The 27030-nt window shown below is 36.5% G+C and overlaps 1 protein-coding gene across 1 annotated transcript; it reads left to right on the top strand.

Moving 5' to 3' along the window:
* The first annotated feature begins 2560 nt into the window (after positions 1-2560).
* Positions 2561-27030, top strand: LOC103697226 (protein argonaute 1A-like). Its single transcript, XM_008779045.4, has 21 exons — positions 2561-2719; positions 9740-10449; positions 10593-10801; positions 10933-11082; positions 11172-11305; positions 11792-11901; positions 12329-12435; positions 12608-12746; positions 12907-13023; positions 14081-14188; positions 14307-14378; positions 15889-16011; positions 16118-16283; positions 16388-16509; positions 16587-16724; positions 16805-16947; positions 17063-17125; positions 26441-26504; positions 26591-26725; positions 26827-26898; positions 26999-27030. The coding sequence occupies exons 2-19, from the start codon at positions 9748-9750 to the stop codon at positions 26627-26629; spliced, it is 2706 nt and encodes a 901-aa protein (XP_008777267.2). The 5' UTR covers positions 2561-2719; positions 9740-9747; the 3' UTR covers positions 26630-26725; positions 26827-26898; positions 26999-27030.

Raw genomic sequence — 27030 nt, 5'->3', positions numbered from 1 at the left:
AAGCAAATAGCACTGCTGATTGGGTGGCCTCCTTCAGGGCCCACCATTCTAGGGGCTTTGCCTTGCTAGATCACATGTCGGTGCTTTTTTTTGTTACATTGTCTTCTCTTTTCTAATTTTGTTGGTTGCATTCACATCCGTTATGTGTGAGCCGTGCCGTTGTACGATAAAAAGAAAAAAAAAAGAGAATGAACCGAAGAGAAAGCACAACCACGAAGAATGGAGCACCATACAACCTTGGAGTCCACCTCGAAGGTTTGAGGAGTGTACTCCTCTTAATGCCTTGAGGACCCAAACCTTTATGGAGATCCAAGACCGAGGCAACCTATGTTGGCCCTAGGACTCCTGATGACACAAAGGAGTGCCTACAACTAAAAGAGAAGATCCAAGACCGAGGCAACCTTGGAGTTCACCTCGAAGGCTTGAGGAGTGTACTTCCTGATGACACACGGTAGGTGGACTATTAGAGGAAAGGCGGTTGCGATGGGCAAACCCTTGAAAGGAGAGCTGCTTCAGACTCGAAAAGGGAGGCTGGTGTTGTGGCAACAAACGATCGAGATGATGTGGCATGGACCAGATTCATCTAGCTTATAATCTACGCGGTGACCCAGATGCATGCGGAAATCCTCCAAGGCATTGGTCAAGATCCCAACATCGACCTGGAAGCTAGGATTGGGACGATCTGACTAGAAGTAGCTGACCTCTAGAGTCGAAATCTCTCATTTCTGCCTGGTGACCTTGACAACTAGCTCGAGGTAAGTAGAATTTTCTTGCAGTAGAGACAGCTTGCTCCCTCGCCTAAATGTCCATGAGGCTTTAGCAATTCTATCACATGTCAGGCGGTTACGGTATGCTCCTGGATTATTATGTCATGTCAGCATGTTATTACAGCATGACTTCAAGTTTATTAGGATATGATTCGTAGAAGATTTAGGATTATAGCTATAAATAGGCTTGAAGCCCTTTAAAAAAGATAATCGATAAATCACTCTTTAACCGAGCGACACTTTGCCTCACTGATCCTTTATTCTACGTCTTCTTCTTTATTTTTCACTAAGAAACCTTGTTTGCCTTAATCATTGGAGGGTCCAACTGGAGCCAATCTAGTGAGCTCTCTAACTCTTGTCTGTTGTCTTGTAGGTCCATGAAGACGGTCCACGTCAACATCCTAAGATCGACAGCATCACTAGCCATTTTATTAATAAATGTTGGTGCTAGATTCCCCATTGGACGGAATGGTGCACACATTCCTAGTTGGATTGTGCAAGTATGAGAGTATGCCACCGGTGTTAAAAATTGGAAAAGAGAGTAAACAGGATTGGTATTATACAGATGCTGATGCACTAAACTTCAAGGACTTTCTCTGATGGTTTCAGTGACTAGAGCCAACCATTCTTCCACTCTCCATATTCTGATAACTGTTATGCCTCATATTGTATCATAAACCTCCTGCTAGGCCGATGGGAAAATTCTATAGGTCATCGTATTTGATCGGTCCCAAGTTTGATATAGTTGGTCTTGGCTTGGTCTATCTTTAACGGCTATTCGACCTATCCTGGCCGATACTCTTTGCGTTGAGCCTATGAGATGTCTGGTACATATTAAGCCACTGCTTTGCTGCTCGATTTATTCTTTGGGTGGAACTCAATAGTTTTATAGCTTTGGCTTCTAAGCATAGGGCTGAAATTGGATTGGATACTACTATATTCATATCTATATTTATTTTATTTGATGAATATAAATATGGATACAGATGTTTGTCGGTTACAAAACTTTATATTCATATTTGTTTAAATGATACAGATATAAATCATATATTGAAAGTATGAATATAAATACATATATAAGTTAGATAATTAAACTATATGACTATAGAATCAAAAAAATTACTAAGTAGAAGGTAAATCAAATTAATAACGTATTAATATGGTTATTTTTTTTAAAAGTTGATGAGTATTATATAAAATTAAATAGAATTATAAATAAAATTGGATATTTGGATACAAATTGGATAGTTATTTATCTTTATGTATATTGATTTTTTTAACGGATATGAATGCGGATATGAATATTAGCCTATATTAAAAAAATTAAATATAAAACCCAATCTAAATAAATATTATTCTATTTAGTTTTATTTATATCTAAGCATGTTGCTTGCTTATCCATCCGAGAGCCCCTTCTACTTCAAAACTCCTCTCCTTCGTTTTGTGTCGGCACTGTCACGTGGCTTTGTTTTTATTCGCCCGTTAGAATATGGTGCAGACGACAGTTAATCCAATCCGACCTATTCTAGTTAAACAGGTTTCCATGAACCGAGAATCACTTATTTTAATTTTTAATCCTCCCGCGGCCGCCATTTAGTTCCCGTCCATTCCGCCTTGGAGATATCGACGGGGAGATGGTGCAGGCCCCGCACCGCACTCAAAGTTAATGGGGCCAAATGGGCCCATCAGTCTGGCGGATGCCAAGTCACCATGCCGGTCGAGTCAGCTCGGGCGGCCGTCCGAGTCGGACCGGAATTAGCGGCACCACTCTCTCCTTCTAAATAGCTGGGCAGCACGGCCGTCGTCGCCATTTCTCGGTTGCCAGTTGGGTGTTTTTTTTTCCGGTCTTCCTTTTGCTCACAGAGAGAAAAAGGGTGAGCAGAAAGGTGTAGAGAGCGGTTTCGGAGAGAAGAAGCGGTTTCTCGGCGGCCATTTCCGGTTTTCTGGTCACGGTAAAGCGGCTTTCCCAGCCTTCTGTTTCATCTCCTTCGATCTCTCTGGGTTTTGATCACCGATTGTTTATCTCCATGTTCCGGATCTCTTTGTATAAACCCTTTGGTTTCTTTTTAAAGTTTTTTTGGGACATCGGAGTGGTTTGAGAGAATGCATCGCTTTTGCTTTCTCTGATTTTTTTTCTCTTCGATTTGTTTTCTGATGAAATCTGAGGTTTCAATCTGTGAACGAGAGAGAGATCGGGGCATTTGAGTGCTCCGACGAGTTGCTACTGACTGAGACTTAGTCGTTAGAGTTAGGGTTTTTCTCAGTTTGTTCTGATCGGTTGCATGGTTTTGATTTCTGCTTTGGAGACTGTAGATCTAGCGAGATGGTCGCCGATCTGTTACCTTGGTGTTGCTTTCGTTCTCTTCTATAGAGTTATAATATTGCTCTTCGACTTTTACCTTTTTTTGGTTGATATCTTATCTTTCTTCTTCCTTGGGTTCTTATGCCTTTTGAGTGTTTACTGTCGCGTTTTACAGTCGCGCGCAATGTTAGGGCTATTCTACTCGGGTTCTTCAGTTCATCGAGAAATCACGGGCATTAGGCTTCGACTCTTTTAATTTGAAGAGTGTTTTGTTTCTATGTTTGATATATTAAGTTAGAAGAGTTTGCAGGATGTTTTTGATTGTTTAATCGAATGGGGTTTCATCTAAGTACACCCCCCGCCCCTGGGCCGCTTTTTTGATGTCGCTGGATCTGTATGTCTCTTACTTTCACTTATAAGATTTTTTCTTTCGTGGATTCTGCCACTGCTTTTCCTCAATTTTGAGGCGCCCGTTTGTATACTGCCGCTCCATGCTAGCCATTTTATTATATTCTGTGTGCTATTTTTATTGTCTAATGCTGTTTTTACATAAATGGCAGTTGTTAACTTGCTGGGTTTCTTCTAGTTTTGCATTTTTACTAGTTTTCCTCTAGTTTAGGGTTTTGTTCTGTCTGCTGCTTGGGTGTTTGGATACTATTATATTTTAGATTGTTGGAGTTTTAATTAAAAAAAATTGAATTTTCTTATTCTCTAATCTTTAGTTTCTAAGTGTTTTAAAATACTCTAAATGCTCTTTTGTGAGATGTCTCTTTCTGTTAGTTTTCGAAAAGATATGGTGTTTTCAAAATATTACGTATCTTCGGAATGTTCGGATAGAGTCTATAAATAGACTCTTCCAGGATTAATCTAAAAAACAATCTAATCTCTCTTTCTCACTATTACTCAATCTTCCGAGAGTTTCTTCCACAAGACAGAGTTTTTTTACTCTTCAACTTTCTACTTTTATTTTTTTTATTTTCTGAGCATTTGAATGAGTCGGTCGAGTCAAGTCTTTAAGACGATCATTTTCGTTAGAAGAGGATTGGCCTGAGCCGAGTCATTGTACCTTGAGGATGAGATCGCCGCAAACCTGTACGCAGGGGCGAATCATGTTCTTATGGTAGTGTGTATCACACATCTCGATCTAAGCAAGCACTTTTCAATCTTCTTATTTTATTCTAGTAGATTATTTCTTTATAATACTTCTATAAATAAAGATATAGCAGTTTCTAGGCAAAATAGTTTTCAAACAGTTTAAGAACATGAGCTTGATTGGACTAGAAATTATTATATATTTATTTATTTATTAAAATTTAATTTGATAGCATAAAATTAGATTTATTTTAATTGGGTAGAAATTTAAAAGCTTTAATTTCATTCAGAAGGTTGTTTCTTCACAAAAAATAGTCTTTTAAGAAAGTCATATTGCTCTGAAAATTGTGCAAACAGATTTTTTGCGGCTTTAAAAACCATACAAAAATTTTCTTTAAATTTGAAATATTTGCAGAATTTTTCTGCAACTTTAAAGTTTGTGCAGAAATTTTTTGTAGATTAAAAATCTGTGTAAAAATTTACTGTAGCTTTAAAATCTGTACAAATTTTCTACAGCTTTATAACCTTGTGCGATCTATTTTCTGCAATTTTAATTTTTGTACAGAAGTTTTTACATCTTTAAAATTTGTGTAGAAAACTCATGCACTTTTAAAAGTTGTGTAAAAATTATTGTTGCTTTAAAAACTGTGCATATATTAGTTGTTCTCAAATTACATATTGCTGCTTTGAAAAATGTGTAGAAATTGCAAAGTTACATTATTTGTTATATTTTTTAGTGTTGTTATTTAATTTTATTGATATTATTGCGCTATATTGCATTTATTTTAAAACCTAGAATCTAACTCAAAACCTTATGAATTAAAAGAGTACTAACAAAAAAATAAATCGGCATATCTGGATTCGTCATAAATTTGTAAGACAACTAAAAAAGAGTAGTGTTATTTTCTTTGAATTTGTCAAAGTCTGAGAAAAACTTGGTAGATCATTTAACCAAGGGTTTGTCTAGGGGTGGAGTCCTAGAATCATCGAGGAGGATGTGGCTTAAGCTTACTATTTGATAGTGGATATCTAACCTCTGTGATTGGAGATTTCATGGAGGAGGTTCAATATGGTAGAAACGAAACTGATTGAGTGATCGTATCAGAGCATATTTTTCAAAGTATATCTCCTTTTATTCCTATAATGAGTGCTTTTATCAGTAACAAAAATATATATTGAAAACGTTGAGTTATACTCTTAATGAGTCCAAGATAGAAAATCTACAGGGTATTAGGCCGCAACTAGGGGTTTAGGCTAACCCTAATAAAATTCTCATGAAAAATCAAGGTACTAAGCCAAGGCTTTTAAATGGCGCTGACCACATAAAGACTTAATTGATCTATACTGTGTGTGTGATAAGTAGAAGTTTGAGTCAAAGGATCTAGTTCAAGGTCTAATCCGCTATGGTTCCTTCAGATAGATACTATCAACAGTAAGTGAGGTTCAAGTACATGGGGCACCTCACCCATTGCATAGTATAAGTTGTTCATATATTCTACTTTATGATTTTCAAAAATTTAAATCTTTTGTGGAAGATTGTTGGAGTTTTAATTAAAAAATATTTTTTTTTATCCTGTAATCTTTAGTTGTTTTAAATGCTTTAAATAATTCTTTTGTGAAACTCTTCTTTCAGAAGAGTTGTGATTTTTCGAAAGAGAACGTTGGTTTTTGAAAAGATATGGTGTTTTCGAAATATTACATATCTTTGGAATCATCACGTCTCTTCGGTCTTCGGATAGTCTTTAAATAGATTCCTTCAGAATTAATCTAAGAAACAATCCAATCTCTCTTTCTCACTAGTATTTTGTCTTCTGAGAGTTTCTTCCACAAACAGAGTTCTTTTACTCTTTAACTTTTTGCTTTCTATTTTTTTCTTTTTTGGGCATCTGAAGTAGTCGGTCAGGTTAATTCTTTAGGCGATCGTGCTCGTTAGGGAAGGATCGGGCTAAGCCAGGTCGTTGTATCTTGGGGACGAGATTGCCATAAATCTGCACGTAGGGGGCGAATTACACTCTTAGGTTAGTGTATATCACACGTCTCGATTTAGGCAAGCTTTTTTCAATCTTCTGATTTTATTCTAGTAGATTATTTTTTTATAATACTTCTATATATAAAGATATAGCAATTTTTAGGCAAAATAAATTTTCAACATAGATTTCATGATTACCAACTTTGGAACATATGCTAGGGTTCATGTTCTACAATATAAAGTCAGTTTATTGTATTACTTATTTGATGCTGTTTTATGCCTTGATTTCTGAGTTTTCGTGAACTGAGGGTTGATTTTGATACTTTTGGATGGAGACATACTACGATTTGCTATGATTGCGTGCATGGATTTGTGATATATCCACCCCTGGAGTTATAATGGGGAGGTTTTTGTTAGTATTATGTGATAATTAGATATTTGATGTAGCCATGCTATTTCCTATATGTGTCCATATTTGAAATGCATTTATGTTGCTAGTATTGAGTTGACCCAAATTATGCACTCATGATATTTGCATCACAGAATTTTTGGCACTCTTTCTTGCATCAAATGTTATGCTCAGCATTTCTATGCAAAGTTAGCTTACTGGCAAATTTTTTAAACAATTTTTAAATGGAATTAAAACAATTAAGTGTTGTTTGGTATTACTTTCATTTTTCTATTTTTAGAAATATTTTTTTTCTTTTTCTTTTTCTAGTTTGTAAAAATACACACATGATTATTTTTTAAAAATTAGCATATTGATGGTGATGGGCACGGTGGTAGTTGCAGTGGAAGTATTGGAGATGGTGATGGTATTGGTAGCAGGTATGATGCTGGTATAATGGAGATGGTGATCATGATGGCATTGGTTGCGGTGGCAGCGACAACGATAATGATTGTGGCAGGCACCAATGATGTGGCAAAGACGACAGTGGTGGTGATGGTGTGTTGAAGGTAGTGATGGTAGTGATAGTTATGGCAGCAGTAGTGGTTGTGGAGGCACTAATGATGTGGAGAAAGTAGCGATGATAGTGGTGGCAGCGGTGACAATGAGGGTGGCAGCAGCAGCGAGAACGGTAGTAGCACCAACGGTGATGGAGGTGGTAATAAAATCATGAGATTTTTTGTTTTTGAAAATATTGAACACAATGATTACTTTCTTTCATTTTTCTAGAAATAATGAACTGACTTTTAAAAAATAAAAAATAAAAACAGCAATACTAAACATGTTTTTTGTCTTGATTTCTGTAATTTTGTTTTTAAAAAATAAGAAGAAGAAATAAAAACGATGCCAAACGGGCCCTAAGATTACAACTTCTTTTTATTTCATTAATTATGGAGTCCTATCCTGGGATTAGAAACCATGCTTGTTTTCCATTAAGATATCTTTATGTATTTTTTGTTTATTTAATGGATCTTAAGATTTATAGGTGTAGTCAAAGATGCTTTTATGGTAATTCATCTAGAAATTGGAGGATATATGGTTTCGTTTACTTTAAAATTTAATCTTTGCCTTTTGTTTTTTGTATTATCTATTAGCAATTCATAGAACTCATATATATATATATATATATATATATATATATATATATATATATATATATGCACATATATAATATGTGTATGTGTTTGTGTATTTTCACTTGTATCATCATTGAGCATGCATGCATGTATATCTCTGTGTTCACTCTTTAAAATTCTTGTTAGGTGTATTCATTACTGTTGCTGAGTTTACTGAAATATTGTAAAGCTGTGTTGTTTGATTTAGTCATTGTTGGTTCCTTTCCTGTACCCTTAGTTTTTGATGTACTTTGAAATTGATGCAACTTTATTTATTTATTATATTAGATTTTGTGCATGTTGGTTTCACTTTAGTACATAGAGCTATCATTCCATGGCTGTGCTTCCCATGGAGTGGGCATTTTCTAGTCTGCTGGACATTCGCTTGCTAAATTTTGCTTTTGGTTATCTTTGTTTCTCAGTCTGCTTTCAATTATTGGGTTTTTTGAATATTCCCATCAGATAATTTACATTTTTTATGCTTTAGAGTTAATGATGTTTAATTTTGTGCAAATAGTGTTGTTTATGTCCTCAGGGATTCTGAATTCAGTGTTTGTTGTGTGATATAATGCCAAATTGTCAGCTTCTCCTTGCTACTTCTTTCCCCCGTCTTTAATTTAATGAAGATTGCACTTCACTGTTTGTCTTACCGTGCTTTCATGTACCTACTGAAGGCAAAAACTACTATTCATGTCATTTACCAGTGACATGCATGCTATAGGTCCCATATGCGACTTAGCTATGCCCAAGGATAATGCCAGATGATGAGTGGTGCAAGGCTAGGTGCTTTTAACTTGCATGTACATGTTTATGAAGCATACAAAGTATTGCTCAGTTATCCACCCTAATGTTGATGAAAATTTTTAAGTTTCCTTTTATGATTTCATACTCAATTATTTAGTGTATCTATATTTTGAACATTATGGGTTCTCTGTTTCTTGTTTTGTGTTGTTGTCACATGTTGTTTCTATAGTTACTTCGAGTTTCTGCATTATAATTTTAACATTTACCAGTAGCAATCAACTGATCCCAGTTATGTGTGCATAGTTTGCATGAGTACCTTCTCAGGAAGATATTCTCTGTTTAATGTAAATATGGTCTGCATTCTTGGGTTTAAAACTTAAATCCAGGAAGCATGGCGTCTTCTTTCTTTCCATAAAGCATGACCTTTCATTGTTAAGGAGATTAGTGCAATTTCACTTATGAAATTATGCATACCATTGTCCTTTACACTTGTTCAAGTTTTGGGAACATTGTATGAACGCTTTTCTGTTGTTCTAGTTTAAACTGCTTAGTCAACAATGAAGGGCTTCTTACCTGCCAACAGGCCAGGTTTCACAGCAGACCCTCTCCTGCATAAGTTGCTTTTGCAACAAATTTAGAAGGTTGACATCAGGTTGACAGCCATTTGCAAAATGCACTCAAACCTTTGATAGAATGTACCTCTTCCCATTTAGCTTACCCGCATAGATAGGTGAGGCATGGTGATTACGATCAAGAAAAGGATTTATAAACTTATTTTCTTTGTTGATAAATATGTCTAAGATTATTAAAAAAAGCTTTTTGTTAAGAATGTTAGTATTTCAGATGTGAACCATTACTGATCTTATCCTATACTCTGTATGCTATATATACACTACAGTTTTTTATGCATTAATTATTTAGAATTATTGGATCCGCACTGCGTATTAGTTGGCTAGCCCATACTTTTCACAATATGGTCTCGCCACATTCTTCACAATGTATATGTTGAACTGTTTACTATATAACCTTGCCATGTAAACAAATTTGCCTAATTTATAACCTCTTAGTTGCCTCCTTTAAGGGAACAAATCAGTTGCAATTAACATCTTGAGTTTCTTTTAGTTGATTCTTCCACTTGTCTACCATGATTGAGAAAGCTTTCATAAGAGATAATCTTTTATTCTTTTATTTTATTTTGATATATTATTTATTATTTCCATAATATTGCAGGAGAATGATAGCCTTTTTTTCCTTTGCCTTTTCTTTTCATATTCTTTTTTATCACTTCTTATTCTTTTGCAGCTATAGTCATGGTGAGGAAGAGAAGAACAGAAACTTCTGGGGCTGCAGATAAATCTGAGTCTCAGGAGCCAAGTGGCAGTGCTGGGCGAGGTGGGTCGCAGCATCCAGTTGAGAGGGCTTCAATGCCACAGCAACACGGAGGTGGGGGAGGAGGACGTGGCCAGGGTCTAGCCAACCCGCAGCAGTCTCAACAAGGAGGCCGTGGCAGTGGATTTTACCAGAGTCACGGCTCCAGACCGCAACATCAGGGAGGAGTGGCTCGCCATCAGGCTGGCCCACCTGCTGAGTACCAGGGCCGTGGTGGGCCCCAAACAAGAGCTCCACAGCAACATTTTGGTGGACACAGAGGTGGTGGTAGCATGACAAGTGGACATGGGGGTGCCCTTGCTGCTGGTGCCTCAAGGCCAGCACTACCCGAGCTGCACCAAGCAACCGAGGTTCCATATCAAGCCACTGAACCATCCCTGCCAGAAGCCAGCTCCTCATCACAGCTCTTGGATGTTTCTGCTGCCCAGGTGGCTCAACAGTTCGAACATCTTGCTGTTCAGGGTCAAGCATCTAGTAGCCAAGCAATTCAACCGGCAGCTTCATCAAGCAAATCAATGAGGTTTCCATTGCGTCCTGGAAAAGGTAGCTTTGGTGTCAAATGTGTCGTGAAGGCAAATCATTTCTTTGCTGAGCTGCCAGATAAAGACCTTCATCAGTATGATGTATGTCTTCTTTCCTCCTAATATCAAGTTAATCACTACATAATTTTCTTTTTTCTAAAATCAAACATGCATGGTTCTCATCTGCGTTAATTCTGTTTACAACAACAGTATGCTGATTGTTGATGCTGCTTGTTGTACTTCAGGTTTCAATTACACCTGAGGTAACATCTCGTGGCGTGAATCGTGCTGTTATGGGGGAGCTTGTCAGGCTACACAGGGAGTCTCATTTAGGTGGTCGCTTACCAGCTTATGATGGGAGGAAGAGCCTCTATACTGCTGGGCCGCTTCCATTCACCTCCAGGAATTTTGAAATTAATCTTTATGATGAGGAAGATGGTCCAGGTGGCCAGAGGTATTTTCTAGAGGATTCATGTTTTTTTTATAATTATTATTTATTTTTACAAAATGCGTGATCAATTTGAATTACTACTTTTGTTATCCAATGGAACCTTAATGATAACTGATGGGTGTTAATTAATGTAGACGAGAGAGGTTGTTCAAGGTCGTAATAAAATTTGCTGCTCGTGCTGATCTTCATCATCTAGAATTGTTTTTATCTGGGAGGCAGGCCGATGCACCCCAAGATGCGCTACAGGTTCTTGATATTGTGCTTCGTGAGTTGCCTACTGCCAGGTAATCATTGTTTCTATAAACCCTTCCTGCTGTTTGATTTTCCCTTTTTACCTACAGTAATGATGTTAATGCATTCTGATGGCTTGCAGATATGTACCTGTTGGTCGGTCATTTTATTCACCTGATCTTGGGAGACGGCACCCACTTGGTGAGGGATTGGAAAGCTGGCGTGGTTTCTATCAGAGTATTCGCCCAACGCAAATGGGATTGTCATTAAATATTGGTGAGACAGACATCTTTGTTTTTTTTTCGGTCTCTTAATTCTTTGGGTTTCCGAAATCAGCTTGGCAAAGAAAAAAAAACAATAAAAGATCATGAAGCATGAATGTCATAGAAATGAGAGTTTGGTATCTCAGAAAAAAAGCTGAAAGTTGCTGCTCTGAATAAGTTCAGTGAGTGCATGCCACGGGTGATCCTTGTAGGCAGACATCGTGGAGAGTTTCCAAACAAACCTTGACAAACTTTATCCATAAATGCAAATATATTGTGTCGTTAGGCATAAGAAATTGAAAATTTAAATCTTGCTTTTAATTGTTCCACCAGTTGCTGATAGTTGCCATTGATATATAGCGAAAAGGACAGATCGATAAACTGTTGCTACTCTCAGAAAAAAATAGTGCTATATATAGTATATTGTGCTTTTCACATGTTGTCTCTTCTGGTACATTATGGTATGTGCTGCTAAAATTTGTTTGCCCTGTGTTTGCAGATATGTCTTCCACTGCTTTCATCGAGCCACTTCCTGTAATTGACTTTGTAGCTCAGCTTCTGAACAGAGATGTCTCTGCTAGACCACTGTCTGATGCTGATCGTGTGAAGGTCTGCCATTATTCTATAATTTTCTTTGCCTCATTAAAACATTTCAGTACCTTTATGATTACAGAAAATGTGTTGAAAAAAGTCAATAGGACCTACCAACAAAAGAGAACATCAATAATATATTGCAAAATTTTGGTGGTATATTGCCTTTCAAATCGGCCAAAAATGTGAACTGATCGTCTTTCTTTATTTTTTTAAAAATGATTGAACCTAGGGTTTTCTATTCTCAAGTTCACAAAGGTGTGCACATTTTTCATCTCTCTCTGACTGATTCTTTCGTACTACTTTATATATCACACTTTTGGGCTCAACGAATATAAATTAATATTTTTTTATTGTAACTCAAGAATGCTGTACTTGATATGATAATCTGTTATTGTAATTTCAACATCTTTTCCTGTCTTCATTCCTCTGGGTCTTTTTGCAGATCAAGAAGGCTCTGAGAGGTGTGAAAGTAGAAGTTACACACCGTGGCAACATGCGCAGAAAGTACCGTATAGGTGGTTTAACATCACAGGCTGCAAGAGAGCTGATGTATGAGGTTTTTCTTATTTCTTTTTTCAGTTAGCTTTTTCAGATCTCCTGCATTATTGGTCTCTGGTAGATTATATCATTTCATCCATTCCCATTTTACCTTAGTATGGACTACTGACATGACATTTTATTTCATGGTGCCTTTGTTCTAATTTTCTCCATATGTTAATAGGTTCCCAGTTGATGATCGAGGTACAATGAAATCTGTTGTTCAATATTTCCAAGAAACCTATGGATTTAATATTCAACATACTACATGGCCTTGCTTGCAAGTTGGTAATCAGCAGAGGCCAAACTATCTGCCAATGGAGGTCAGGATGTGCCTCAATGTTTTGATATTGTATTTTTATTTTATGACAATATGATGCATGTAATTCTCTCTTGTTTCTTCATTGAAGTGCATGTTCCAAAATTATCGATAATTGTCAAACTGTGAATGGAAATGTTAGCCTTTCTAGAAAATGGTTCTAGGTTTGCAAAATTGTGGAAGGACAAAGGTACTCCAAGAGGCTGAATGAGAAACAAATAACCGCTCTTCTTAGGGTCACCTGCCAGCGGCCTGATCAGAGAGAACGTGATATTATACAGGTGGTGCATTTTCTTTTCCTAAATGATCCTTTGCATAATATTATTTATGCATTTCCCACAGTGAAATAAAATCATCTGATTCTCTCTCTCTCTTATACATGTATATGTATATGTATTCATATGTATGTGGACACAAACACGCACATACACTACTATCAGGCATGTGCTATGCATATTTTTCTGTGCATCGCACAGCCCTCTTCCTACCCGAAGGATAAAAGAAGCACCGCCCCATCTCCTTGTTAAATAATGTATTTAGAGGCTTCTCTTTATGGGTAGTCTGGTTTTGCATGCCTAAATTTCAGAGACTTCTTTATTTATGTGTTGGATGACAAATTAGGTTAGCTTCTGAATGATTCATTAAACTACAATGTAGTAGCTCCACTATAGTGTGACGTGGCTGAATAATTAGGAAGCTTGTCTGATCTAAGTCTGATGTTGTTGTTTGGGCATCAATTTCTTTTCATATATTTATTGTCTACACTAGTTATGACAAACCAGTTATGGGGCAGATATGATCAAAAAGTCGATAAGTGGGGATATCCAATAGCGGTCCAAATTCATCAGAAACAAACCCCCCATTTTTATCTTTCTGGGAAAAGGTTAATGTCATTTGATTTGGTTGCACAGTTTAAGCTTCCGACTGGGGTGCAGCTCCATAAAATTCCTGTGGACTCAGATGGAGTCTCGGTGGAGAGGGATGATGATGCGATATGATGTTCTTCATTTAAGTTAAAAGAAGCTACCTTTTCATGGTCATGTCTGGTGTGCCCATTGTTCTAATTCAATCACAAAGTTTTTACAGACTAGTAGTGGCTAATGTCTAGCAATCTCATGGCTCTGTTGACTAGCAGCCTGTGCATAATGTAAGGGTTGCTATTTATCAGAGCAATCCAAAGGGTACATTCAGCTATGTAAATTTATTCTAAGATTTGTGTTACAGCACCGCTTATTCTATCTCCACTGTGTAAGATCTTGGACCTTTTATTTTAGCATTTAGAGCTATTCAGGACATGAATCTCTTGATTGATTTGAAGGTCTGTTGTTTTTTGTTCAGACTGTTGAACAGAATGCATACCATGATGACCCTTATGCACAAGAATTTGGTATCAGAATCGATGAGAGACTTGCTTCAGTTGAAGCACGGATTCTACCTCCACCATGGGTATGTAGAACAAGAAATGGATCTTTCTTGAGATCTTCCTCTTGTATGATATCATCATCCTTTCAAGTTTTTTTTTGGCATATGTTATGATTAATTTTTTTCTCTCTTGATTTCATAGTTAAAATACCATGATACTGGTAGAGAGAAGGATTGCTTGCCAAGAGTTGGTCAATGGAATATGATGAATAAGGTATTACCTCTTACTGTCTCGACTGGAAGATCAGTTTGTGTTCTTCTTGGGTTCAGTTAGTGTGGATCTACATTGCATATTGTGATTTTTAATACCAGATTCTTTATTAACATGGTTTAGGCTCAAATTTAATACTCTTAAAATTTATCACTTTATTCTCTTTTGTTTTTTCATATCTTTAGCATACAATATTAGAAAACTTTCTTTCTTTAACATGCAATATGAAATGTAATTTAAGTTTTCTATTGCCTAGTACTCCATTTTTTTTTTCTTTTCCCATTGTGATCAACTTCAATAGTTGTTTAATTTCCATCATATTAATATATCAAAGAATTATAAAGAATCATATAGAGAATATAGTTCTTCATAAGAATGATGGGACTGAATTTTTTCCCTCCCCATATCGCTGTGTTATTATTATTGACTGTATCATTGGATATGCTACCTGCTGTTCTAATTATTTTTCTTCAACATCAGATGGAAAATTTTGCATTTCTGTTATTGTTTGGTGGTATGTCTGGTACCTACTGGATGGGTTCAGTCAAACCCTTTCTTCTGGTTTCTATCCCTTATTTGAGAAACTTCATTTTATTAATTGCGAAGTTAATTTAGTGCAAATTGTACCAGGTTTACTGGGTTTTATTATGAATTAATACAAAATATTCCCATAGCTTGTATTGTGACTCATTAGATTGCTAGCTGATACTTGGTGTAAACTTATGCATTCTAACTTTTATTTATTATTTATTACCTTCATACTTGGATAATTGCCTAATCCTATAACGACTCAATTTATCTTGTGGATAAGTTTTGACTGATTAGGAACTGAATTTGTTTTGTTCTGTTTCATCATATAAATTTATTTATTTTCTTCCAATGATATTCTGTTGGTTGTTGTGTTCACAGCTATTGACTTCTATTTGAAAAAGATTTTGTATGTCTTGTTTGAGCCACCTTTTATTGTCCTCTGGTTTTAGCTTATCTGGTATCAGCGACATGCCTTCCTTTTTGTGGCCGATTCTTATTAAAGTTGTCCTTTCATCGGTTGTTGAAAACTTGAAAGCAGTAGGTCTTACGCTTTCTCAGTGCTTTCTTTTGGAATGCTTTGTTGTCTGCATCAGGGACATTTCTAGTTCCTATTTGATTCCTTTTATTTCTTATGGTTGTGAAATTAAGTTTACATTTTTCTACTTAACTTTTGCTTCTACTCACTTTGGTATCAAGGAATTTTTGAGCAGCATTTCTATTGCTTTTACCTTTTTCTATTGGCTTTGCACCTCTAGACTGATTTTTCTCAACTTTCCATTAAGTACACCCTCATCTACTGTATCAGGGTTAGTTCTAGCATCACTTCAAGACCTATAATTTCTTGTTGCTTTTATTTAACTTCATGCCTGTTCTACTTATTTTTTCTATTATAGAAGACAGCTTATTGTTTGTAGTGCTTGTGCAATTTGTTTTCTTGCATTTTGGACTATTTTGTTTTAGCATATCCTTTTTATGATTGAAGAAAATGATCAACGGCGGGAGGGTCAGTAACTGGACATGTATCAATTTTTCGCGGGCCGTGCATGATAATGCTGCCAGGGATTTCTGTCAACAATTAGCTGTGATGTGCCAAGTATCTGGAATGGTGTGTTTTAAAATTTTTGTTAAGAATGTGATAATCTGGTTATTGCCAAGGGCACCTCTATTGTGTCTGTTATTTTATCTATTTTTGTTATTTAAATCTTGTGCAGGAATTTGCTCTACAACCTGTGCTACCTCCATTAGGTGCTCGACCTGAACAGGTGGAAAGAGCTCTAAAAGCACGTTTTCAGGATGCCACGAGCATACTTACACCCCAGGGCAAAGAACTTGACTTGCTTATTGTAATACTGCCTGACAATAATGGTTCTTTATATGGTATTACTTTAATTCGCAGTTCATACCTTTGTCTTTTCAACTTCCCTATCTATTGTTCTTGTTCAGCAATTGAGACCTTGCTTTTTCTTAAATTTTTATGAAAGGTGATCTGAAAAGAATTTGTGAGACGGATCTGGGCTTAGTCTCCCAGTGCTGTTTGACCAAGCATGTTTTTAGGATGAATAAACAGTATCTTGCAAATGTTGCTCTTAAAATTAATGTGAAGGTATCTTTGCTTTTACATTTTTAATTTCTTCCCTTTTATTAACAACCTTATGGTGACCAGCATCTTGTGATGCACAGGTTGGTGGAAGGAACACAGTGCTTATGGATGCCCTGACAAGGAGAATACCTCTAGTCAGTGACAGACCAACAATTATATTTGGTGCTGACGTGACACACCCACATCCTGGGGAGGACTCTAGCCCTTCCATTGCAGCTGTAAGACCTAATGTTCTGATGGAAATAGTTTTGTTTGGAAAAAATAAAATAGGATAGTGTTCTCAGGGGACTTGCTGCAGGTTGTTGCTTCACAAGATTGGCCAGAAATAACAAAATATGCAGGGTTGGTTAGCGCACAAGCCCATCGACAAGAGCTGATCCAGGATCTGTATAAAGTTTGGCAAGATCCCCAGCGTGGAACTGTTGCAGGTGGCATGATTAGGTATGTTTATCTATTATTAACCTTTGGCATGTGCGTATGGTAATGGATTTCACATTTGCATTTTACTTTTTGTTCAAATTAAGAAACTTCTACATGGTGGTGCTTAATTTTGTAGGGAGCTTCTCATATCTTTCAAGAAAGCAACAGGGCAAAAACCCCAGCGAATTATATTTTACAGGTACTGTTTCCCTCCTATATAGTGTTGGGTTCCGGCATATCAGAATAGGCAGCGGAAGCTAGGAATTTTAAAAATTTCTTAATAAAGTCCCTATGCATGAAACCCTTTTAAGCCTAGATCACTTTAATGATTACAATCAAATGATATAAAATGAATGCAGAATTAGTAGAATACCTCAAACGCTAATCCAAAGTGTACAATCTCCACAAGGCGTCCAAGTGTCCGCCCTCCAATGGTGATCCACACGGGAACTTGCTTTAAGATTCTAACTCCAAAAGAACTTGATTCTTGATGTTTAATCCTTCCAAAGGATTTGATTGACTTGCTTTATTTCCTTTCTACTTTTCTTCCACCTTCTAAATTAACTTCTAATCTTCTTGTCCTAAAAAGACCACCTTGTCTTGGCTTAGGACGCTCTAGAAGCAATGTAGGAAAGAAGGGAACTAATCTAAGAAAGAAAGAAAAGGAGTGCGGTGGGATTAGAATGCATTGAATGACCACCGTGGAGTTCCTTTTATAGATGGCGTGGGGTTGCATCTTCAAAAGATGCATCCCATCCATTCATCCCTTCATCAAGGGGTGTGATAAGGGAAAAGAGGCGTGATCTTATGAAGAGCCATATCAATATGGCGTTTCACAAGATCCCCTCCCTTATGTGGCACCGAACGGAAGGAAGAGAGGGAGGCGTATCAACTTGGAAGTTAAGATATGGCGCTTCATCCTTATCTTATCCCAAGAGGCGCCTCTTCATTTAATACGTGAATCCTCTTCTCATCCGCACAACCTTTTATCACGCCATCCAATCTGTAACCTTCCTCATGCCAAAAAAGGAAAGAAGTGCTAACCAATCACACATGTCCTTCATCCCTAAAAAATAGGAAAAAAACGCTCACACCAAGTTACGCCCATGCTCTCATTCCTTTTTTGATTTAATTCAAATCAGCGAATGAAAATCAAATGGGGAGCCGATCAGATCTTATGTGGCGCCAACCTCATTCAATGGCTGATATTGATGGCGCCTTATGCATTTTAGGCATGAGAATAATTAAGGGAATTTAAATGGATAAGATTACTTTTTCCATAGAGATTTTTCATCCTTATCCAATTATGGTGCCATCAAATCCAATCTAATTGGGTTCAAACCAAGCCAATTAGGTACCAACTCTTGGCTAACCCAAAATAGGATATGATCTAACCAAAAATGCTAATTTAGTTAGATCAATCCAAATCAAGAATTAAATTTGAATCTAATTCAAATTAGGAGCTAGAGTTTGCAACACGTGCTAGCATGTTCATTCTGCAAACATGGTCTAATGTAATTAGATCCTTAATGAGTTCCCTTGTGTATGACCCATTGGGTTCCATACTTAGCCAGCAATAGGTGTGAGTGTGAGTTGACCCAACTTGATTAGAACTCTTCGAATCGATTTAAGTCCAAACTGTGCGAACCCGAACTTAACAATTAGAATCCTTTCTAATTGGTGATCGAATTAAACTCTTTAATTCGATCAAACCCATAAGACAAGATTGACGTCTGACAACGTGTCATGTCTACCCGAAAAATATGGAATTTGGTAGAAATACCAAAAATACCCTTCAGTGGCAAGTTACCGTGCAATTTAATTCTTTAATCAAACTGCATCCCAAATATGTATATGAGTATGAATATATGTCAAACTCAATTTCATATTCATATTTTTCTCAATCTTTTAATGATAATTCAAATAATGAAACATTAGAAACTCTTTCTAATTTTCATTCTGCTTTGATCAAAGGCTTCATGAATTATCATATGATTAGAATAAATAGGATGCTATCTTCTTTTACTAGAAGTGATTAATTCCTTGTTGACCTACTCATAATCTTCGTACACAATTCACCATATCCAGGAGACGTCGTACACAACTTATTGTCATGAATGAGTGTAAACCAAAACATGGGTTCATGTGCACAAGATACCATGGTGATCTCAGGTCATAGGATCAGTTGCACAACTCCCACTAAGAGAATCATCTTTTGACATGTAAGTAAGACTTCATTAGATTTCTCTTTATAGGTCAATTCAGTGAACTCATTTTTCTAATGAGCACCCATATCTTTGTATTAGTGTCTCCACACAAATGATTGTGAGATCAATCACCCTCTGCATCGAGCATACATAAGACGTGCCAGTCTTTCCGGTAATCATTGATCCCCGACTCAATGTACCAATGACTGGAAATATTTAAGATTAGAATTTTAGGATTTTAGGTCTCACTAGTATGATCTCATTATAGCCTCAAAACCATTGCCCTAATCTAAGGAGTTTATCACAAATATAATTAACAGCATATGATAAAACACAATGTCTTTATTCATATTTAAATGTCATGTACATGATTTGGAAAATCAAAAGAAAACCCTTCGCAATACATATTGTGATTGGCTTATAGGGCATCTACTCTTTTACAGCTGTCCAATGATCCTCTCCTGGATCAGCCTGGAATCTGCTTATAAGCAACATCAGGCCTAGTACATAGCATTGCATGCATAATCGATCCTACTGCCGAAGCATAGGGAATAGAATTCATTCTATTTCTCTCTTCAGATGTCTTAGGAGACATTTTCTTAGAGAGACGTATGCCATGACTCATAGGTAAGTAACATCTTTTACTTCCTTCCGTGCTGAATCTTTTCAGCATATGATCTATGTACCTAGACTGGGACAAGCCTAGCATCCTTTTAGATCTATCCTTAGATCTTTATACCAAGTATATAGGATGCTTCTCCCAAGTCTTTCATGGAAAAGCTTTTTGATAGCCAAGTCTTGACCGATTGTAACATTGGAATATCATTTCCAATGATCAGTATGTCATCTATATACAATATTAAGAAGACAATGGCACTCCCACTAGTCTTCTTGTACACATATGGTTCATCCACATTTTTGATAAAACCAAACTTTGACTGTTGTATCAAAACGGATGTTCCAACTCCTCGATGCTTGCTTTAATCCATAAATGGATCTCTTAAGCTTGCATACTTGATTTGCTCTCCCACTTGAGATAAATCCTTCTGGCTGTGTCATGTAAACCTCTTCCTCAAGATAACCATTAAGGAAGGCGGTTTTGACATCCATCTGCCAGATTTCATAATCATAGTATGCAGCTATTACAAACAAAATCCGAATAGATTTAAGCATGGCAACTGGTGAAAAAGTTTCATCATAGTCAAATCCTTGCTTTTGCCTGAAACCTTTTGCCACCAATCTAGCCTTGTAGGTTTCTACTTGGCCATCTGCTCCAATTTTCTTCTTATAGACCCATTTGCAACCTATAGGGTTTACATCTTCTGGTGCATCAACCAAAGTCTATACTTGGTTGGTATACATAGAGTCTATTTCGGATTTCATAGCTTCTAATCATTTGTTAGAGTCATTACTCATGATAGCTTCTGAATAGGTTAGAGGATCATCATTTTCAACGATGTAGGCTTCATCATTCTCAATGATAAACCCATACCTCTTAGGTGCATTTCGCACTCTATTTGACCTTTGGAGAGGAGATGTGTGTTGTGGTTGTACTTCATCAATGGGTACATATGGTTGAAGAATTTCTTGTGTTTCTATTTGTAGGTTTTGAACTTCATTAAGTTCAATTCTTCTTTCACTGCCCTTTTCTATGATAAACTCTTTTTCTAAGAAAGTGGCATGCTTACTAACAAATATCTTTTGTTCAGTAGGGTGATAGAAGAGATATCCAATACTTTCTTTGGAATAACCTACAAATGTACATTTATCTGATCTAGCACTTAGCTTATGTCCAAAATTTCTTTTGACATATGCTTGGCAGCCCCATATTTTAAAATATTTAAGATTGGGCTTCCTACCTCTCCATATCTCATATGGAGTACTAGATACAGATTTTGAAGGTATCCTGTTTAGCACATATGTGGCAGTTTCTAAGGCATAACCCCAGAAGAAAATAGGAAGATCTGTAAAGCACATTATGGACCTTACCATATCTAATAGAGTACGATTCCTCCGTTCAGCTATACCATTTAATTGTGGCGTATACGAAGGTGTCCATTCAGAGAGAATGCCCTTTTCTTTAAGGTGATTTAAAAACTCACTAGAAAGGTATTCACCTCCTCGATCAAATCGAAGGATTTTAATACACTTTCCGGTTTGTTTTTCAACCATACTTTGATACTCTTTAAACTTATCAAAGGCTTCGAATTTATGTTTCATAAGATACACAAATCCGAACCTTGATAAATCATCAGTGAATGTGATGAAGTAAGTATTCACCTTTAGCTGGAGTTGTCATAGGACCACATACATCTGTATGTATAAGTCCTAATAACTCACTTGCCCTTTCTCAATGTCCAGTGAATGGGGACTTGGTCATTTTTCCCATAAGACAAGATTCACAAGTTCCTAATGATTCATAATCATAAGGATGAAAGAACTCTTCTTTGTATAACTTGTTGATTCTTGATTCACTTATGTGACCAAGTCGGCAATACCAAAGGAGGGTATTATTCACTTTCTCTCTCTTTCTTTTATTGCTTTTATTAATATGAAAGACATTGTCATTAAGTAATAAAACAAAAAGACCATTTTCCATAATGCCATTGCAAGATGCTTATTAGAAAAATAAATAGAGCAACCATTGCCCTTTCCATTAAATTCAAAGCCTTTCTTTAACAATAAAGGAATGGAAATTACATTTCTAATAATTTTGGGCATATAATAACAATCTTCTAATTGTAGGAGCTCTTCCGAAGGCAACTTCAAGTCGTAGGTTCCAACAGCTTCAGCCTGGATGGACTCTCCTCCAGCGCCATATAGCTCGAAGTCACCTTTTTTCAAAATTTTAATTTTCTGTAGTCCATGCAAAGATTTGCAAATGTGAAAACCACAGCCAGTATCCAATACCCATGAATTTGAATTTGAAGAACTTAATGACAAGTTGGCATGTAACATAAACATACCTTTCGATGCAACTCTTGCATCGGTCTTCATATTTGCAAAAAAACTCTTGCAATTTCTTTTCCAGTGGCCAGCTTTGCCGCAATGAAAATAGGTACTTGATCCGGAGTTTTTCTTTCCTTTTTTCTTTTTGATGCTACTCTTGGGGTTCAATCGTTTCTTAGAACCCTTATTTCCCGATTTCCTTATAGAGGTGCTATTTATAAGGAGGAGTGGACCTTTATCCTTTTTAATATGCCCTTCAGCTGTTTGAGCATATTTAACAGCTCGGGGAGGGAGGTGTTCAGCTTGTTCATGTGAAAGTTCACAACAAACTGAGAGAATGAATCAGGCAGTGATTGCAGGATCAAATCCTGACTGAGCTCACTATCCATAGCAAACCTAATTGACTTAATCTGGTGATCAAGTCTATAACCATAAGAACATGGTTTTGCACTGGAGTTCCTTCATTCATTCTAGCACGGAACAACTGCTTAGATATCTCATACCTAGCAGTTCTGCTTTGTTCTCCATACAACTCTTTTAAATTGAGAAGTATGGATTGAGTGTCCATGCCTTCATGTTGCCTCTGTAATTCATTGCTCATAGAGGCAAGTATGATACATTTGACAGTCACACTGTCATTTTTCCACATCTTATGTGTGGCAACCTCCTCTTCTGTAGCATCATCCCCTAGATCTCCAAGATCAGGGGTTTCAAGTATATAGAAAATTTTTCTCCTGATGTGAGTACTATCTTTAAATTCCTCAACCAGTCCACATAGTTTGGTCCGGTCAACTTGTTGGCATCTAAGATGCCTCTTAGTGAAAGTGAAGAAGCCATTTAATAATTCTACATATGCAAGAACAAAACTAGCATAAGTAGACCAATCATGATGACATGTTTGCAACTAGATAAGGACTTTAATCTAAATTTGTCTCCTATTTTTATCGAATATCATAGCCCTCTCCTATGATAAACGTGAAAATATAATTTTTCTTAGTAGGGTTGAGATCCTAATTCATCATAAAAGGCCTTGTGGTTACACAACAACCCTTATGAGTTCAAAGGTAGGAAACTCTTTTCAATTGCATCTCATGCAATTCTCAACTTTATCTTGTCCTCTTAAAACACTTATTGCCTTGTGTTAGCACAACAAACAATAATGTTTTAGTTAAGTCAAACCCTTCATTTCCATATAGTCATATTCGAATAATATTGCCCTTGTGGTTGGCACAACAAAGCAATATATTAAAATATGCAATAAGCATCTTAATGCACCAAGACAACATAAAATCAGTCCCCATAGCAAGCCTTGTGTTAGCACAACAAACTAGCATGGATCTTGACATAATAATGTCGAAGCATGAAGGAAGGCTATTAATAGTGTTATATCAATATTAAGCTTATCCATAATAGGCAATCAAACAATTGGCCAGGTAAGCAGGTGGGAGGCTCCCCTTACTCAGAGAGTAAGGTCCTAATTAGAGAACCACCTTTAGTGCTTTCCTTAGACACCCAATTAGATTAATTGTTCTAGAATGGGTTAGCCCAAAGTTTTTCTTCAACACTATGACTTAATATAATTTTTATTGAGGGCTTACTAGTCTCTAGCACATTCTTTAATTGTAATATATATTTAACATGTCTAAAATAAACTATCATGCATCATGGCTATCTCATAGCATGTATAAATCATAAGCAATTAATTAACATGCTTCAACATATCTTCATATGGAAAATTTTATATCATGACATTTATTACATATCATATCATATATAAATCATACATTTCAGCATTTCTCTAAGCATATGACATTACTATCTCATAGTAAATTAATAATCATTTGATTGAACCAATTAAGGACGGCTCTGATACCACTGTTGGGTTCCGGCATATCAGAATGGGCAGTGGGAAGCTAGGGATTTTAAAAATTTCTTAATAAAGTCCCTATGCATGAAACCCTTTTAAGCCTAGATCACCTTAATGATTACAATCAAATGATATAAAATAAATGCAGAATTAGTAGAATACTTCAAACGCTAATCCAAAGTGTACAATTTTCACGAGGGCGTCCAAGTGTCGCCGCCTCCAATGGTGGATCCACATGGGAACTTGCTTTAAGATTCTAACTCCAAAAGAACTTGATTCTGATGTTTAAGTCCTTCCAAAGGATTTGATTGACTTGCTTTATTTCCTTTCTATTTTTCTTCCACCTTTTAAATTAACTTCTAATCTTCTTGTCCTAAAAAGACCACCTTGTCTTGTGGCTTAGGACACTCTAGAAGCAATGTAGGAAAGAAGGGAACTAATCTAAGAAAGAAAGAAAAGGAGTGCGGTGAGATTAGAATGCATTGAGTGACCACCGTGGAGTTCCTTTTATAGATGGCGTGGGGTTGCATCTTCAAAAGATGCATCCCATCCATTCATCCCTTCATCAAGGGGTGTGATAAGGGAAAAGAAGGCGTGATCTTATGAAGAGCCATATCAATATGGCGTTTCACAAGATCCCATCCCTTGTGGCACGAACGGAAGGAAGAGAGGGAGGCGTATCAACTTGGAAGTTAAGATATAGCGCTTCATCCTTATCTTACCCAAGAGGCGCCTCTTCATTTAATACGTGAATCCTCTTCTCATCCGCACAACCTTTTATCACGCCATCCAATCTGTAACCTTCCTCACGCCAAAAAAGGAAAGAAGTGCTAACCAATCACACATGTCCTTCATCCCTAAAAAAGGGAAGAAACTCTCACACCAAGTTACGCCATGCTCTCATTCCCTTTTTTGATTTAATTCAAATCAGCGAATGAAAATCAAATGGGGAGCCGATCAGATCTTATGTGCGCCAACCTCATTCAATGGCTGATATTGATGGCGCCTTATGCATTTTAGGCATGAGAATAATTAAGGGAATTTAAATGGATAAGATTACTTTTTCCATATAGATTTTTCATCCTTATCCAATTATGGTGCCATCAAATCCAATCTAATTGGGTTCAAACCAAGCCAATTAGGTGCCAATCTTGGCTAACCCAAAATAGGATATGATCTAACCAAAAATGCTAATTTAGTTAGATCAATCCAAATCAAGAATTAAATTTGAATCTAATTCAAATTAGGAGCTAGAGTTTGCAACACATGCTAGCATGTTCATTCTGCAAACATGGTCTAATGTAATTAGATCCTTAATGAGTTCCCTTGTGTATGACCCATTGGGTTCCATACTTAGCCAGCAATAGGTGTGAGTGTGAGTTGACCCAACTTGATTAGAACTCTTCGAATCGATTTAAGTCCAAACTGTGCGAACCCGAACTTAACAATTAGAATCCTTTCTAATTGTGTTCGAATTAAACTCTTTAATTCGATCAAACCCATAAGACAAGATTGACGTCTAGCAACGTGTCATGTTACCCGGAAAATATGAAATTTGGTAGAAATACCAAAAATACCCTTCAGTAGCAAGTTACCGTGCAATTTAATCCTTTAATCAACTGCATCCCAAATGTATATGAGATAAATATATGTCAAACTCAATTTCATATTCATATTTTTCTCAATCTTTTAATGATAATTCAAATAATGAAACATTAAAACTCTTTCTAATTTTCATTCTGCTTTGATCAAAGGCTTCCTGAATTATCATATGATTAGAATAATAGGATGCTATCTTCTCTTACTAGTGATTAATTCCTTGTTGACTACTCATAATCTTCGTACACAATTCACCATATCCAGAAGACCTCGTACACAACTTATTGTCATGAATGAGTGTAAACCAAAACATGGGTTCATGTGCACAAGATACCCATGGTGATCTCAGGTCATAGGATCAGTTGCACAACTCCCACTAAGAGAATCATCTTTGATATGTAAGTAAGACTTCATAAGATTTCTCTTTATAGGTCAATTCAGTGAACTCATTCTTCTAATGAGCACCCACATCTTTGTATTAGTGTCTCCACACAAATGATTGTGAGATCAATCACCCTCTGCATCGAGCATACATAAGACGTGCCAGTCTTTCCGGTAATCATTGATCCCCGACTCAATGTACCAATGACTCGGAATATTTAAGATTAGGATTTAGGGTTTTAGGTCTCACTAGTATGATCTCATCATAGCCTCAAAACCATTGCCCTAATCTAAGGAGTTTTATCACAAATATAATCAACAGCATATGATAAAACACAATGCTTTTATTCATATTTAAATGTCATGTACATGATTTGGAAAATCAAAAGAAAACCTTCGCAATACATATGTGATTGGCTTGTAGGGCATCTACTCTTTCATATAGAGCATTCAAGCTGCTGCTTTTTTTCTTAATTTTCTTTTTTCAGAAAAACATTTTTGTTTTTAGCAGGGATGGTGTCAGTGAGGGCCAATTTTATCAAGTATTGTTGTATGAGCTGGATGCTATTCGTAAGGTATAGCAAGAGTAGGATGCTTTTAAATCGATGCTTATTTCATGTAGGCATTTTTTTCTTATGTCTGTTACCTTTTTAAACTTCAGGCATGTGCCTCCTTAGAGTCCAACTATCAGCCACCGTAACTTTTGTGGTGGTTTCAAAAGCGTCATCATACGCGGCTGTTTGCTAATAACCATGCTGATCCTCGTTCGGTTGATAGGAGTGGAATATATTTCCTGGTTAGATACGGAATTTTACATCCAATGTTTTTCTTTATTTTCAAAGGAAGTTTTGTTTCCCAAGTTCACTAAATCTGATTATATCCTTGCTTTGGTTGCAGGCACCGTGTAGATTCCAGGATATGCCATCCAACTGAATTTGATTTTTATTTGTGCAGTCATGCTGCATTCAAGTAATAAATCTCCCAATTTTTTGTTTACTATTTAGTTTTTTTCTCGTCTTTTTAGACTTGAACCTTGTCCTTGATTACTGATGCAACACCAATCTTACAGGGCACCAGCACGTCCTGTCCATACTACCATGT

This window comes from Phoenix dactylifera, chromosome 5, assembly GCF_009389715.1.
Source record: "Phoenix dactylifera cultivar Barhee BC4 chromosome 5, palm_55x_up_171113_PBpolish2nd_filt_p, whole genome shotgun sequence".
Classification (NCBI taxonomy): Eukaryota; Viridiplantae; Streptophyta; class Magnoliopsida; order Arecales; family Arecaceae; genus Phoenix; species Phoenix dactylifera.
The sequence above is the reverse complement of the archived record's forward strand: the minus strand, read 5'-3'. Positions and strand labels throughout refer to the sequence as shown.

Bases quoted from the DNA above. Each gene is read 5' to 3' on its own strand.
- LOC103697226 (XM_008779045.4), top strand. From the start codon at position 9,748: ATGGTGAGGAAGAGAAGAACAGAAACTTCTGGGGCTGCAGATAAATCT. The intron at 10,450-10,592 runs GTATGTCTTCTT...GTTGTACTTCAG, and splicing joins AAGACCTTCATCAGTATGAT to GTTTCAATTACACCTGAGGT. The intron at 11,902-12,328 runs GTCTGCCATTAT...GTCTTTTTGCAG, and splicing joins CTGATGCTGATCGTGTGAAG to ATCAAGAAGGCTCTGAGAGG.